The 15800-nt window shown below is 39.0% G+C and overlaps 1 protein-coding gene across 2 annotated transcripts in view; it reads left to right on the top strand.

Moving 5' to 3' along the window:
• MYOM1 (myomesin 1) overlaps window positions 1-15800 on the top strand; it is a 155325-nt gene that overhangs the window by 24795 nt on the left and 114730 nt on the right. Inside the window, exons 2-4 of one of the 2 annotated variants that reach the window (XM_088469641.1) lie at window positions 2685-2835; window positions 5651-5773; window positions 7425-7638. In XM_088469641.1, the coding sequence (XP_088325767.1) occupies window positions 2702-2835; window positions 5651-5773; window positions 7425-7638 (471 nt within the window). In that variant the 5' untranslated portion in view covers window positions 2685-2701. The remainder of the gene's footprint in view (window positions 1-2684; window positions 2836-5650; window positions 5774-7424; window positions 7639-15800) is intronic. The other variant, XM_088469642.1, reaches the window with a different exon arrangement.

Below are 15800 nucleotides of genomic sequence, written 5' to 3'. Positions count from 1 at the left end.
TACAGTGGTGTTATTATTTTTCTGTGGTTTGCATTTTACACGTTTCTTACTGTATATTATCAGTTTACATCACGGGAATACAATATTAGAAGTAGCTCACACTAGTATTTTACACAATTCACTGGGTCAATTCACTCAATTTATAATTAGTTTTTATTTCTATAGATGAATTATTGTTTAGGCATAATCATATAGTATTTATATATAATTCTTATAAGTGTAGATACACGAATTTGGATTTATATCTTTTGGGTACACTTTTTCTTTCACATGATAAGGATGAACATCAGACTAATTAATAGTCAAAACAATATTATAATAAGTAATATAGCAGATATACATTTTTACTAGGGGACTGATGCAATGCAGACCCTAGTTTTTTTTTTTATTAGAATATTTGATATTTATTTGTATTCAATTAGATCATGTTAAGGGTAAATATATATATATATATATATATATATATATATATTGATGTGAAATTAGTCATATTTGCCTCCGTGAAAAGAGCAGGACAAGCCGCTACATCAGAGCCGAACTGTAGGCTAAACTAATATGACATGTGGTGTAACCCTGCTACACACACCACCTAATGTGATATATTTGCTAGGAGCAGACGCCACTATTTTAAAACCATAATTATGGTCAGATCAGGGTGAGAGGTGGTGTGATCCTGCAATATATATCGCTTATTGCGAGACTTTTACCAAGAATGTTAACCTGTGTTAATTAACACTGCAGTGTATTGTCCATCTAACATATATTAATGTGAAATAACTTATAATTGTCTCTGTGAAATGAGTGGGACACGCCGCTATTTCAGAGCTGAATTTTAGGCTGGATGAATATGACATGCAGTTTGATCATGCTATACATACCATCTAGTGTGATAGAATCACCACTATATTAGAACCATAATCATGGTCAGATCAGAGTGAGAGGTGGTGTGATCCTGCAGTATATATTGCCCCTTGTGAGATACTCACCATAAGTGTCACTTGTATTAATAAACACTGCAGTATAGCAGTTTTATTAATCCAGTCTGGCAACCTGTTATTATGTAATTGATAGGAATAGATGTGAAAACTTACTCGGATACTATTGTATCATCTTTTCAGCTCAACACGAGATTCTTTATTTAACTATGGTATCACACCGAGTCTCTGGCATAGAGCAATTATCAATCCATATTAACAAGGGATCTGGTGGATTTATATCCACTTAGGAATACAGTACTTAATATCTGTTATCTCTTGCTGTTAATTATTCAGCGTGGCCATATTATATGTGTGTGCTATATAATACACACATGTGATCAGCGAATACATCACAGAATAATCATTCTGCGGTGATAAATAAAAATTATTCACATCATAAAATTAAGTAATCATACAGACATAAAATTATTTAATACTAATAACACAGGAAAATAGTATATGTTTTTCAACAAATGATGAATAGGCTTACAGATAATTGAACGCATGTTCATTAACAATAATAATTGACAATCCAGATATCCTGTCCTCATTACATATGATTATAATGTAATCATTAATAAATATGATATAGTTCAGAAGAGAATATCTGGGTTGTGTGTGACAACACTGGTTTTAAATCACATTATACACTATTTTATCTAAAACAATTAAATTATCTAAAAATAAATATTTCACTGAACTGATCTTATGAATGAAATAATAGTTATATTTTATATTTAGTGGGGGGTCACTGTTTTTGATATAAGGATACTTCAATATCAGTCCATTAGTGCCCCTTATTGGGAATACTTTTTTCTTCTTTGTTAATTAATGTCCATTTATATTCCCGGGTACACCTCCCCTATACAGTATAATTAGATACATATGTGAATGATTGGGGAAAGAACATGTTTATGTAAGAACTGTGCGGACTTTAATTTGCTCTCTTTAATTGATGAACTGATAACCAGGTACCAAGGTGCTAAGGAGTTTAAGAGGGCGACTGCCCAAAGAGTTGCATTTTCAGGGAATGCCTGCCATGGAGAGTTGGAGGAAAGGGAAAATCTTACTGTATGAGTAAGGGAGTTCCGCAGAGCAGGTGCAGCTAAAAATAAGTCCTGTAATGTAACAACGACAGGTGTGGATGAGAGACGCAGACCTGAGGCCGAGCGGAGGGGTTGAATTGGAAGATATTTGGAGTGAATAGTTGTATATTGTACACTTTCGTTATTGGATTTGCATTGAGGTCGTTTTTTTCAAGACAGACATAAAAAATGTATGTAAATAATTCCTAATCGCCTCTTAATGCATTTACTAGCCACTCCCATTGTGATCAATGTAAGTTTTCAACTATATTGTTTCAAGAAACATTTCAAAATAAATGCATTGCAATGGAAATGAAATGCATGTAAAAGACAAATATGTACTGTAACTTTTAGAACAATGATTTTTCCTTCAAATATACAGATTTTTTAACTCCGGAACCCTTAGGTTTTAGGGCACAGTCAACACCGTGGAGATCAACAGCCCACAATTTATCTTTGCAATTACTAAGTACTAATTACCCATAACAAATAATCAGTATAAGTCGGTCCTGTATGTTACACTACTGGAAAAAGAGCTAACTGGTGGCAACAGTCACATTAATCAACACCTAACTACAAATAATGAAATAAATGGATATATTTTTGAACCCACTATAAACAGTGAAAAGAGGTGGCAGGATGTCTTTGCCCTTCTACCAAAAGCGTCATCAGCATTTTGACCGTGATTATCGCAACATAGATCTGCAGTCCACCTTAAGCCAGTACCAGCATGAAGAGAAACGTCACTCGGCCGCCCACAGCAGCCATCTTGGGTAATGATCCAAACCTTTATTTTCTCTTATTTAATTAATCAGTTCTTCACTATTTTACTTTATTTGTGATTTAATTTTCTGTTACATGTTACTCAGCTTTTCTCATAACATTTTATATATGATGTGTTAGGTACTAATCTTCTCAATTTACTTTTCATCTGAACAGTCTATTGTATTCTCTTTTTCATCCTCACCTTACTATACTGGATAAGTCTCTGTTATTTTTTCCAATAACCTTAAATCCATAACTATTTTTTTCTCCTGTAACAAATCCATAATTATGTATTTTTCTGTAACAAATCCATAACAATTTCTTTCTTTTGTAACAATTCACCAAAATATACATTTTCTCTACTTGCACAGCACACATATTTCCTTATTGGTATTATCACTTTTCCCTATATCAGCTCACCCTAATCACTTCAATCTGTCTCGGCTCTTGTATCTCCTCCAGGCTACCTTTAGTTTAGGTTACACAAATATTATAGTACCAGTGAAAATTTGCACAAAAATATGATTTTATTACTGCTGAATATCAGCTTCTATATTTAGCATTTTAACTTGTTCTGTCTCTGTATGATTTTATTCCATATTTACTTACCATAGCTCTGAGAGCATTACCCCTATGTCAAGTATTCACGCCTCTTTTGGAATGATGTTCTGTGTAAATCAAGTGACCTTAACCAATTATTTATGTCAGTGACTGTACTCTTATTACTCTCTTTTCTCATTGGGATTAAAGGCTAAGCACTATTTATACAGAACATTTACACTCTTTATATAGAGTATTTTTACTATTTGCCATTTATTTAAATTTATATAACAAGTGCAGTGTGTTGTTTACATGTGTTAATGTGTTATATATGTCTCTTTTGTGTGACTTTTCTGTTTTGCAGCATATTAATTTCTGTGCTTTTAATCCAATGTGCAATTGTTGTATAACTGTAATTCAGATTTCTACTTACTGTTAATCATGTTACCAGTTTGCTTAGACTTTAATCCCTTCGCTGCGGAGGACGAGTGGGGATCGTCATCTGCACATACATGAAAACTGTGGATGACAAGTCCTGCTTGTCGCCTGCAGCAAAGTGCTCCCCAGTTACTTACTTCTCCCCACTAGAACTAATAACTGGTGAGGAATAACTGGTGAGGAGTCCCGAAGATCACTGGGGCCAGTCCCTTAGTAGTTATTGTCTGGTGATCACTAGACAATAACTGAAACAGCACATGAAAAATAAGATTTTATGCAAATTTAGGGGGGAGGGGGAATCTAAAGCCCTTATCTCCCCCATCTTGTGCCAAATAAAAAAAAATATCCCTTATTTAATGCAGCAGGTTGTCTAATTTAAAAAATGGTAGGCCTTGTTGAGATACTATTTTCTTTCTTCAAATAGGAAGCATTTAAATCGAGAAAATAAAAAAATGCATTTTCAAATAAAGTTATTTTTTTTTGTCAAACTCTCACATAGAGTTCTTCTTTTTACTATTTTGGAAAGGTGGATTATTGGTGAAACTATTTCTTTGTGGTTCTTATAAGACAAAAAAAAATCACATTTGCTTTTGGTTCTTTCTTGAAATAAAAAACAAACAAACACTTTTTGTGGCCATTTGAGTTAAGTTTTTATTGACGTATTAGAATGAGTTAAAAAAACAAATGGAATTTTCTGAAAATAAAAAGTCTTCTGAAAAAAACAAGTTATAATTTGTGTGGGTACCACATATAATAATCAGTGGTATTGATGTTGGAATGTTACGAGCGCTAACACCAGAAAATTGCCTCAGCACAAGGTTAAGAAAACCCTCAACAGTGAAAGGGGTTAATCTCATATGAATATACATGCTAATTTATTAAATACAGTTACAATGGGCTCAACTTTATCACACACACACACATCACTGCCGCGCTGGCGGCGATGTGTGTGTTAGAATGCACAGCCTAAGCCCGCCTCCCGCCCTCCGCCTGGCGCTATTGGGCAAGCGCTCAGGGGGAGGGAAGGGGCTCTGCTGTGCAGCACAGGACCGGCGCTGGGAAGCCTAGCACCGGTCCTGTGTAAATGTGTAGCGCTGACCGCACTCTCTGCAGTCGGCACTACACTGAGTAACTAGGATGGGCCGGCACCGTGGCCAGCGGCGCCCCCCCCCCCACACGCCGCTGGTCCCGAGGTGCCCAGGACACGTGGCCCGCTCGCCCTGCCCTAGTTACGCCACTGAGAAGTACTCTATGTCCAGGATAGCCTACAGTACCCCACTGAAAATTAAGGGGAAAGATATTCCTTTCTAAACAGAATACTTAACACAACGCCTGCAGTATTTGTTCTCACCTGGCTGAATAGGGTGCTGGCTGAATGGATGTGAGCATCCCTTTATAATAGAGCTATGATTTATGATGGACGCCCAATTTGGCCATAGTTGAGAATAATTTTGTTTTCTCCACAGAAGCTGAAACTTGGTCTACAAAGTCTGCTGCACCCAAACTTGATTTATTATTGCTATCCCCAATTGTAAAGCTTTACGGAGCATGCTGCCACTATATAAATAAATGTTAATAATATTGATTTTTAATAATGATGCCCCGGCAGGTGTCGGATTTGCCAAACAAAAAGGTAAACAGTATTTGCATGATGCGGATTTGCCATACAGTACACTATCCTTATTTTGTGTGAACTGTAGGAATAATTGTGATGGCTGACTTAGCTAATCCTTACTCATCTGACAATATATGCATTGTATACATATTTATACAATCTGTATTTACAGCTGATATAGTCACACAATAACAGCTTACAATATAAATAATCTGTTGCATTTGCTGCAGACTGAAAGCATCCCATAAAACGATAGAAGGTACATACAAGATGAGTCCAAGAGCAAAGCGGTCAAAGAATATCGTCCCCGAGAATGAAGATGTGGACTATGTGGTTCCAGTGTTCAGGGGACGGTACGTGTACTCAATGTTTATTCTTGTATCCAGCTACTCAATCCTAGTGACTTTTACCTCCCACCTGCTCTGTTAAGTTTCCTATGACAGTCCCCGTATAACACATTACATGCCAGAGCAGAGTGGCGAGGAATTCCGCAATCACTTTCTATTATCAGTATGCATTATAGAAAGAATATGGAAACAACATTATATTAAAGATCATTTTATCAGAACTTAATATATATGACATACTAAAATATTATGGCATTATTAAACATCAAATCAGTGTATTTTATATGCGATCTCACATTTCTCTTTCTTGTTTGTCACTAGAGACAATTACAAATTCTTGTATTAGAAAATATATTTTAGCTATTTTTATATTTTATCCTTTCTTTGAGATATTCCAAATTTTCTGTAAAATTAGGTAGACAATTAGTAATTTAAAGGGAAACAATAGACTTTAGCAATCCTCTATGACAGGGGTGAGGAACCTTTTTTCTGCAGAGGGTCATTTTGATATATATAACAGTATTTGCGGTCCTGGTGCAGGCCATGCCCCCTCTTTGTGATGTCACACGGGGACGGGGCCGCAATCGCCAGTGATTGCAGCTATGCCTGAAGCGCCCTAAGGATGCTCCAGGAGGCTCTGCTGCATAGATTCTGGCTGCAGGGTGCCATTCTAGGCTCCCTGCTATCCAGATGAGGTTAGCAGAAAAAAGCTCGGAGGGCCAGGCCTTATATGGCCCGGGCCTGAGGTTCCCCAACCCTGCTCTATGAGATTAGTAAAAGAACATAGGCGATGTGAAGGGTGATGAAGGTTGGGAGGGGCCTAGCAAAGGCTGGGAGGGGCCTAGCAAATTATCCTATGTATCTACATAGTAACGCAGACCATAACGTGCTGGGGGATCAGTCCCTTTTACATGAAGTTAATCATTTGTGTACAATGAAACTTATGATTGTACACCAGAGGAAATTATTTGATGTTTATTCATTACTGCACTTAAATTGATTCATTTTGTTTATCCTCTGTGACTATTCTATTTCCCATTCTTTGTCACCTCCCTCTGAAACAGGAGTGAAAATAGAACCCAGTCCAAAATTACTAGCATCATATAATTTCACATCCATCATCAAAAGTCTCCAATTGCCCCTGTGTGGCAATAAATTGAGTTATTACCATGACACGGTATAATAGACAGACTAATGTGCTAGAAATGGCCTAACATTATACTAAAGTCGCTAGAAGAAACCTTGCTGGTTGTTTTCTATGAATGGTAAAAAATGCAAATGTATCAGTAACCTATATGAATCAGTTATTTTTAAGACTATATTAAATATTTTTTAAATTGCCAATTAGCAGGTAGATTTAACCAGTGCAAGTTAAGGTGCCAATGTACAGGTCATCATAACCCTTGGCATGACTGCTAGTGTCCAGATCTCTGTTCCATTTGGCCACACATAGCAGTAATGATTCTTTCTGTCCCTAAAAAGAGCAGGTTATGTGTCATTTTATAAGACAAATTAATAATAATGTTAGCTGATTTTTAACTATAATAATATTATATAACTATGTTCCTCTAATGTGCATTATGTGATACCTTATACAGTATTTAGCAATAACTATCAATTACATTAAATAAATTGCCAATTTGTTTTCATCTTACAGCCAACAATATGTCAGTGGAATCACAGATACAGAAGAAGAAAGGATTAAGGAGACAGCTGGATATGTTGCTCGTAGGAACCTCTTTGCTTCTGGAGAAGGAATTAGTGTAGCCAGAACAATGTCTTCATCAGCACAGCAATCTGAGGCATATCATAAGAAATCTAGAAGTGTTTCCATACGAGAAAAGGCGGAGCTCCTATCTCTCAAAAAGACGGTAATAAAAAAAAATATGCAAGTAAATCAATATTTTAATGCCTGGGAATATGCACTGTTTATGTTATAATGACCTGAAGTTGTTATTTCATGGGAAAACTAAGTAGTGTTATACAATTTATTCACTTACAGCAATGCAAATATGATATTTATGCCCCTTGAAGCTAATTAGATATTTAAATGACCTTATATATTGTACCAAGTCAAATCATACTGATTGTGTAAGTTGCATCAGGTCGCAAAGCTTAGTTTTATGGTCTTTTCTGTCTGTTCCCCGCGGAAATGTCTGCTGGGTCCAGGAACTTTACTGCAGAAAAGTGCCCACTGTCTTGTTAGCTATGCTAGAACAATTGTTACAGCATAATCTGTAAGACATGGCAAATACTGGTTACATTATAACTGTATAATCAATGTAACTAACTGTATAATCAATGTACCAGGCAAATCTCAGTGTACATATCACACACACAGACCTATGTGAAATGTGAGTGTGGATCAACTGTCTAGAAATGTGGAGAGAAGATTAAGAAAGTGAAAGGGGTATATTTACAAAGCTTTTAAAAACCGCTGCTCATCGACTGGTCGGAGCTGAAAATTTAAAACGGCACTGACAAGCAGTGTAAAGCCTGGCGTGCTTTACACTGAATGTAAGTGCCGCTTTAAATTTTCAGCTGCAACCCAAAGGTAAGTAGCAGTTTACAGAAGCCGCTGCTTCGTGAATGAAGCCCACAAGCTCTAAGAGCACATTCAAGTGAACCCTGAAAATAATTTAGTAATAAACTGTCCACCAGCTAAAGATATAATGATACGGAACATTGCATAACCATTAAATGATTTACAAAGTTTAAATATATATTTTACACAGTTTGCAAATAATTGAGATTGAATTTTGTTTAAAACACTCTTGATGCATTATTAAATAGATATACAATTAGAATTAACCCCCCCAAAAATAGTTGATATTATTTAATATTTGGTTATATTAAGGAAAATATATAGGAGGTAATGTATTCATCTACATGCATGAGAGCCCCATGGCACTGGAGAACACTGCATATTGGGGGTCATTCAGACCCACTCGCGAGCAGCAGTACATTCACAAGTGGGTCGATGTTCCCCACTGCGCATGCACGAGACCCGGCGAGCGAAGGACTTTCCTTCGCTCGGAGTGTCTCACCAAAGGGGGCGTGCTGTCGATGGTGACTGACAGCACGCCCCCTTTGGTGGGCGTGCCGGGGGCGTGCCTGCCAAACGGAGGCGTTCCCAAGGGAACGCCTACCATCTGAAGCCGGCCCCACTGACATCACTAGTGATGTCAGTGGGAGTGATTTTGCCTCTGATAGAGCCAAAATCACTCCTGGCCTTGCGGTTGGGAAACCCAACCGCAGGCTTTCACTCGCAGTTCCGATGGTCGCGATGGTCAAGACCATCGCGACCATCTTTTTGCACGCTTGTATATGCTGTGGGTGGTGACCCACAGCTATACGAGCATCCAGGAGGACGCTCCATTTTAATGGAGGTGGGCCCTGATTCAGAGCGAGCGCTCTGGTCAGAGCGTCCGGCTCTGAATCAGGGCCATTGTCCTGTGACACGCCACAATCTGTACCGAAACTCAGGAAGGCAGGTAATTATCATGCCGTGTGGCAGTCGGCGGCTTTTAAAGTAACTTTAATTAAGTTCCACATTTGCCAGCATGAAATAAGATAAGAATGTTAGTGACATGCTTCATTTTACTGCCTCATTTCAGTGGTGCCCCCAAATCCAGGTGTTCTAGGGAGCTGCTTTTGTTTGTGCAGCCACCCCCCCTCCCAGCCTACAAAACAGGGCGAGCTGTCACTCACCATCGACAGCCACACCATCTTGTAGCGAGCCCTGCAGCGACTAAAGTTCAGTCGCTCAGCAGGGCTAGCACATGCGCACACCGGACGCGGCGCATGCGCAGGGGAGAAACATCGAGCCGCGTGCGAGTGCTGTGTGCTCACAAGCGGATCTGAATCAGGCCCTATGTACACTAAAGTGATTGGACACCCCAGTGCAAGAGAAATGTATATCATTGCATACAAGTTCGAAATGGCCACTAATGTAGTGGTTTCGACAAGAACACTTGGTAGGGAGGCCCATGCACTTGCAGTTCTACGGAAACAACTATTTTTTTTTTATCAGGATGACAATGTCACCTGTCATGTTTCCAGGGTGATGCCCCGACTGGTATACAGAACATTTGGTAACCCGGATGGACTGGCTATCTCAGAGTCCAGATCTTAACCCCATTGAGAACCTCTGGGATGTATTGGAGTGATGGGTGCATTCTAGGCCAACTCGACTTTCTTCAGTGTCACACTTGGTCACTGTGCTTATGGCGGAATGGCAGAACATACCGCCTTCTGTTCTCCAGGAACTTGTGGATAGTTTGCCAAGAATGGTAATTGCAGTAATAACAGCACATGGTGAACTTACAAAGTACTGATGTCAATAAAATCTTGTTGATCTATTTACTAACAGTGTCCAATCACTTTTGTCTACAGAGTGAACTATATATATTTATAAAGCGGCCCATCCCAGACCATGCACTGTAGTAGTAGCCATGTTGTCTGTAGGCTATGTCCGCTCTAATGGTTGGCTAAGCCTCTGTGGTGGCTGGTTACACACCCTGTGCATTCCCCTGGTGGGTGTTTCATTCCTCAGTGGAAGAGACAGATGTATGATTCCTCAATCCCTGTGTGTGACCAAATTGATTCTGTTGTTCAACTCTCAAGTCAAGTAGCACAGATGTGTGGCACCCTAACAAATAATTTATAATTGGGGAAAAAATTACAAGAATAACATAGAACATGTACATATTTTATATCTACAGCACATTAGTGCAAAATTTATACTGTAGGTGCCTGTAGGGAAGGCATAGCAGTTTCCTCTTTCCTCCTCCTTTCAAGAAGAGAGAATGGTAGCAACTAAAGCTGGTCATACACTAGAACGATATCATTCCAACCAGCCAACTAGTTGGCTGGTTGGAATGATAATCTTCTAGTGTGTGGGAGCAAATGATAGTCATTCGTATGTTCCCACACACTGAAAAACGTCAGGAAACGGTTGGTCCAAATTGTTGGGAAAATCAAACATGTTTGATTTTGCCCAGCTAATTATTCTAGTATAGTAGGTGGACACTGGCCTGTAGTGTCCGTCTACTTCACCAACGCCTGCCAGCTGTGCTGCCCATGTCAGCCTGGGATCCCTCCCTGTCACTGGCAGAGCCGGAGGAGAGGATCAGTGCCATAAACATACAGTGTATATATATATATATATATATATACTGCCGTATACACACGCATATACTGTATATATATATATATATATATATATATATATATATATAGTAAAATGGGTACTTGAAATGAGGATTCCAGACAGGCAGGTACTTGGTGAAGCAGTGCCTTTTTAAGTTGTAGCAGCCACTGTACCTTAGCAGACGTGAGGTTAGGCCTGGACACACAGAGGCACACAAAGAGAATAATCAAACAAACATAAAAGTCTCAGCACTCCTTGTCCAGTCAGTAGTGGCTTGAAGCCACAATTTGGGCATGCCTTCCCAGCATAGTCCTTGGACCCTCCAGGTCCAGGCACCCTAATGCTAACCCCACCCCCAGCCTATCGCCTGACCAGTTTGTCCAGCATCAGGAGCAATGAGCAACAGGTGTGTGAGAGTTTTAAACCCTTCCTGTGCTCCTGACTTCCTGCTGGCTCTGGGTGACCTGAAAAACAAGGAGTTCCAAATCTTCACTGTGAGCTGTGCAGCCCAGAAAACCCAGAATTCCAAACCTCTGTTGTAACTGCAGAATGTGCTGGTCTTGTTTTCCTCTCCCTTGGAGGGAGCTTATCCCACCAGAATGTGGGCAATTCAGGTGAAAGACAACCCCTCTCACCACTATATATATATATATATATGCAGTATATATACATAATTACATAGTGTTCCCGCTAGAATGCGGGCAGGGCGTGCTCCCAAAAAGGGGTTGTGACTGATCGGGGAGGTGGGCCCAGCACTTGCAGATGTGCTGGGCTTCCCCGAAGCTCTCCCCTCATGGTGAATAGATGCTGTGCACATGCCCATGGCATCTTGTCACCCAGCAGTGATCGTTTACTGCACGTTTCCCACCAACGGGACACTGTGACCCATGGGTGGGGAAGGCTCAGCGTAGGCTGTTTCAGCAGGCACCACTAAAAGGGCAGGGTGCATTTTTCCATTTAAAAATCAGGCAGGGTGCGGCGACCCGCTAAAATAGCCTAGCCGGAACACTATTACACATACACACACACTAGTTTATTTCTACACAGGGATCAGATCATTGTCCCTATTGATAATAATGAGGACTGCAATATGCAGAACCAATGAGCCTTTTACAGGAGCTTTCTCCTGCATTAGGCTATTAGTACATAGCAACAAACTGCTGTTTCTGCATAATTTTATGAAAAATTTACTTGACGAACAGGCCCCTTTGTCTTTCATGGTCAATAAAATAAAATAAAAGAATAATAATAAAATAGCCCACTTTTATTGAAATATTTAAATAAAAACAACAATTTATTAAAACATGGAGAAATAGGCAGACACTGTCCGCCTACTTCTGTGACATCACAAGTTGGAGAGAAGTTGGCTGGTGTGATGAAAATGTTGGTTGGGTGTATGGGGCACTGTTTTACTTGGACAAACAAGTTGGACGGTTGGTCAGTTGGATAGTTGGAGGAAAGTTGTTCAGTTTATCTGTAGTAATTTTGTTAATCTAGTTTCAACATCAGCTGGGCTGTGATTTCACTCCCCATGCCAGCTGTGGTCAGTTGTCCAGGAGGTGTGTGCTTGTTCTAGTTTGCAAGTAGAATGAAAACAGTGTTTATATGTTTTCTATGGGAGGGTTCTTTTTTTATCCATGGTAAGCAACATATTTTGATACCTATTTTTAGCTATATGTTAGTGGAAAGTTTTAAATATCCATTTTAAGAAAAGGGATCATGGAAATTTTAGGGATAAATTGAGCAGGGATCTGCCTTGAAAGCTCACAGACTGGCATCAATCACTTTTGTTGATAATGGCAGTGGCAGCATTTCGACTGTTCTCGCAGAGGTTGAGTTGTGCCCGCCACGGCTTGATAGTGTTGAGCTCCGGTCAGAGGAAGGTACAATAGACCATGTGCCACACAGCTCTCTGCACTAAAATCTGGCAACCAACCTGAACCTCTTGAATGTAGAGCAAACCAATAGCTTGTAGATGTCAGTTGGGTCTATTATTTCATTGGCTAGGTCAGCTTTCATAACAGTAAACATAATTATTGGTATACTTGAACTGGGGGAGAAATTAACTTTTACCAGATTTTAAGGCACATTAAGAGGCCTAATATATTTAATTTTTTAATGTAAATTTTTAGTATCTTAATATATATTTAGATACAACAATTTGTTTTGGACTAGCCAGTGAGGTGTATTAGTTTCTTTGGTGATGTTGGTAGCTTATAATAAAGTTTGTTTATCTTGTACACTAGCGTTTGCCTGCAGCTTCGCTCACGTGGATGTCTGGTATTGGTCAGCGGAACTAATTTTACAAAGACAGTAATGGCATCTAATATTGTGATGTATATCTTATAATGTAGAGATTGATCACAAAATGTCTTTGTAAACAATATTTGCAGTTTTTTCTTCAGGGATTAACACAAAAAGATGCTGGGGGCTACTAACTCATGAGCAAGCCAATTAACCTACAATAACACTGAAAGGTTGCAAGTAACATGAGCAGCGACTCTGTGATATGTAGTATTTGTCTTGGTGTGCCATCTACTGGATTGACATGTATATTGCAACTTCATGAGTCAAGATAAGCTGCCTGATTAGTGCTTTATAGTTGGATTTTCCTGCAAAATGTATATATATCTAGTCATTTTTGGCTTGAGGAGCCTGCACACTGCATGCACTGAGTGTCACATTGAGATAATACATACCTCAGTTTCTTTCTAGGTGACCAAGCTATACAATATTGAAAATAAAATCCAAATTCATCCCGTAGTTTTTGCGTGATGCAGGAACGAACAGACAGGAAAACAAAAATTCAGAAACATTTTTTTTTGTTTATATAGTTCATACACAGTCTCAAGGCGTAGATTTCTCAAAAAAAAAATTAATGTACAGACACAACCATTACAACTTTATTATAAGTATAGATATTTAGGTTAAAGAAACATGTAAGGCAATTACATAAGATATGGTGTTGTATGTTTAGTACCTTGTCCTCTTACAAAAGTATACCACATCTCTTGGCAAACTTATCAGCTCTTTTGGATTACAGTATCATCTGTATGTGGATGATACTCAAATCTATCTATCCACCAGCTGTATTGGTCCGAGTTACCGAATGTCTTTCCGCAATTTCATCTGGGATGTTATCTCACCACCTCAAACTTAATCTTTTCAAAACAGAATTAATAATATATCCACCGGCCAATAGTAGTTATCAACCTGATATCTCTATCACTGTTGATAACTCAACAATCAACCCTACCAAGCTCGCTGCCTAGGTTTTATCTTTGACTCTGCACTGTCCTTTGTTCCCCACATTCAATCTGTTTCCAAATCATGTTACATACATCTAAAAAACGTATCCAGAATACGAACATATCTTACACAAGTCACTGTAAAAACTCTAATTCATGCAATAGTCTTCTTACTGGTCCTCCCCAAAACAGAGTCTCACCACTACAATCCATTCTGAATGCAGCTGCGAGGCTTATCTTCCTCGCTAAATGATTATCATCTGCTTCTCCTCTCTGTCAATCACTCCATTTGTTACATGTATTCTACCGAAGTCATTATAAAATGCTCTTACTTACACATAAGGCTATTAACCAAACTACACCAACATACATATCTTCACTTATCTCAAAATATCTCCCAACATCTCCGCTCTGCACAAGATCTGCATCTCTCATTCACATGCATTACCTGCTTCAATTCATGGTTACAGGACTTTTTTTGGGCTGCACCCGCTCTGTGGAATCTCCTACACACAATAAGACTTTCCTCTAGTCTCCATACCTTCAAGTGTTCCCTGAAAACTCACCTCTTCAAACAGGTGTGTCAAATTCCAGAATCACCCACTTAACCTCTTTAAGTTATCCTAACCAATTACTTCCCCTATATATGTTCAACACATAACTTTACATATTTTCTCTTCCTTTACTTTCACATGCTTCTGAGCCCAGGCCAACATTCCTGTGTGACTGGATCATACAGCCCACCGAGAGCTGCTGCAAACTGGCTGGACCAATGTGCAATAGATTGCACCTATCCTTGTGTATCAATGCCTATTTCCCTTTAGAATGTAAGCTTGTGAGCAGGGCTCTCTTCTACGTCTGTCTGTTATTACCCAGTCTTGTTTTCATCACTGCTCGTCCCCAATAGTAAAGTGTAACGGAATATGGTGGTGCTATATAAGTAACTGATAAACAAACAAATACATAGAAGAAGTCACCAGAACAGCATATCAGTTGTTTGTGCCTCTATATGCATACAGTAATATTTATATATATACAGTATGTATATACTGTATATATATATATATATATATATATATATATATATATATACTAGCTGAAGTACCCGGGTATACATTTTCAAGTTACTAAGGAATCCCAGACCAATTGCCACCCCTCTGTGAAGGTTTCATCCAAATCCATCCAGTGGAAGGCCCAGAACAGGCTCCCTGGGTCAAAGTTCTGCCCAGTGTATACCAACAGAATGTCCATCCGGGACCTCAACCCCAAAGTATGTCTTTGGGGATCCAATGTTACCACTCTGAAGTTTTCATCCAAATCCATCCTGTGGAAGGCTAAAAACAGGCTCACTGGGTCAAAGTACTGCCCAGCATACACCAATGAGAAGTCTGACCGGTACCCTAACCCCCTGTAAAACCTGGGCAAGATCTAAGTAGACCACCTCACGTTGGTTTCATCCCAATGGGTGCAGGGTTGTCTGAATGCATAACTGGACAGACAAACAAACAAACAGACCAATGAATTGTATAAGATATACTATACTGTAAGTTGATACAGACAGTAGTGGATATGACATATATCTGGTTTAAGTATTTCCTTTGCTTAAAATATCTCTAAATATATAACAAAAAAA

Source organism: Taudactylus pleione, unplaced genomic scaffold (genome assembly GCF_031769625.1).
Source record: "Taudactylus pleione unplaced genomic scaffold, aTauple2 ptg000093l, whole genome shotgun sequence".
NCBI lineage: Eukaryota > Metazoa > Chordata > Amphibia > Anura > Myobatrachidae > Taudactylus > Taudactylus pleione.
Note: the sequence above shows the minus strand (reverse complement) of the source record. Positions and strands in the feature narration are given on the sequence as shown.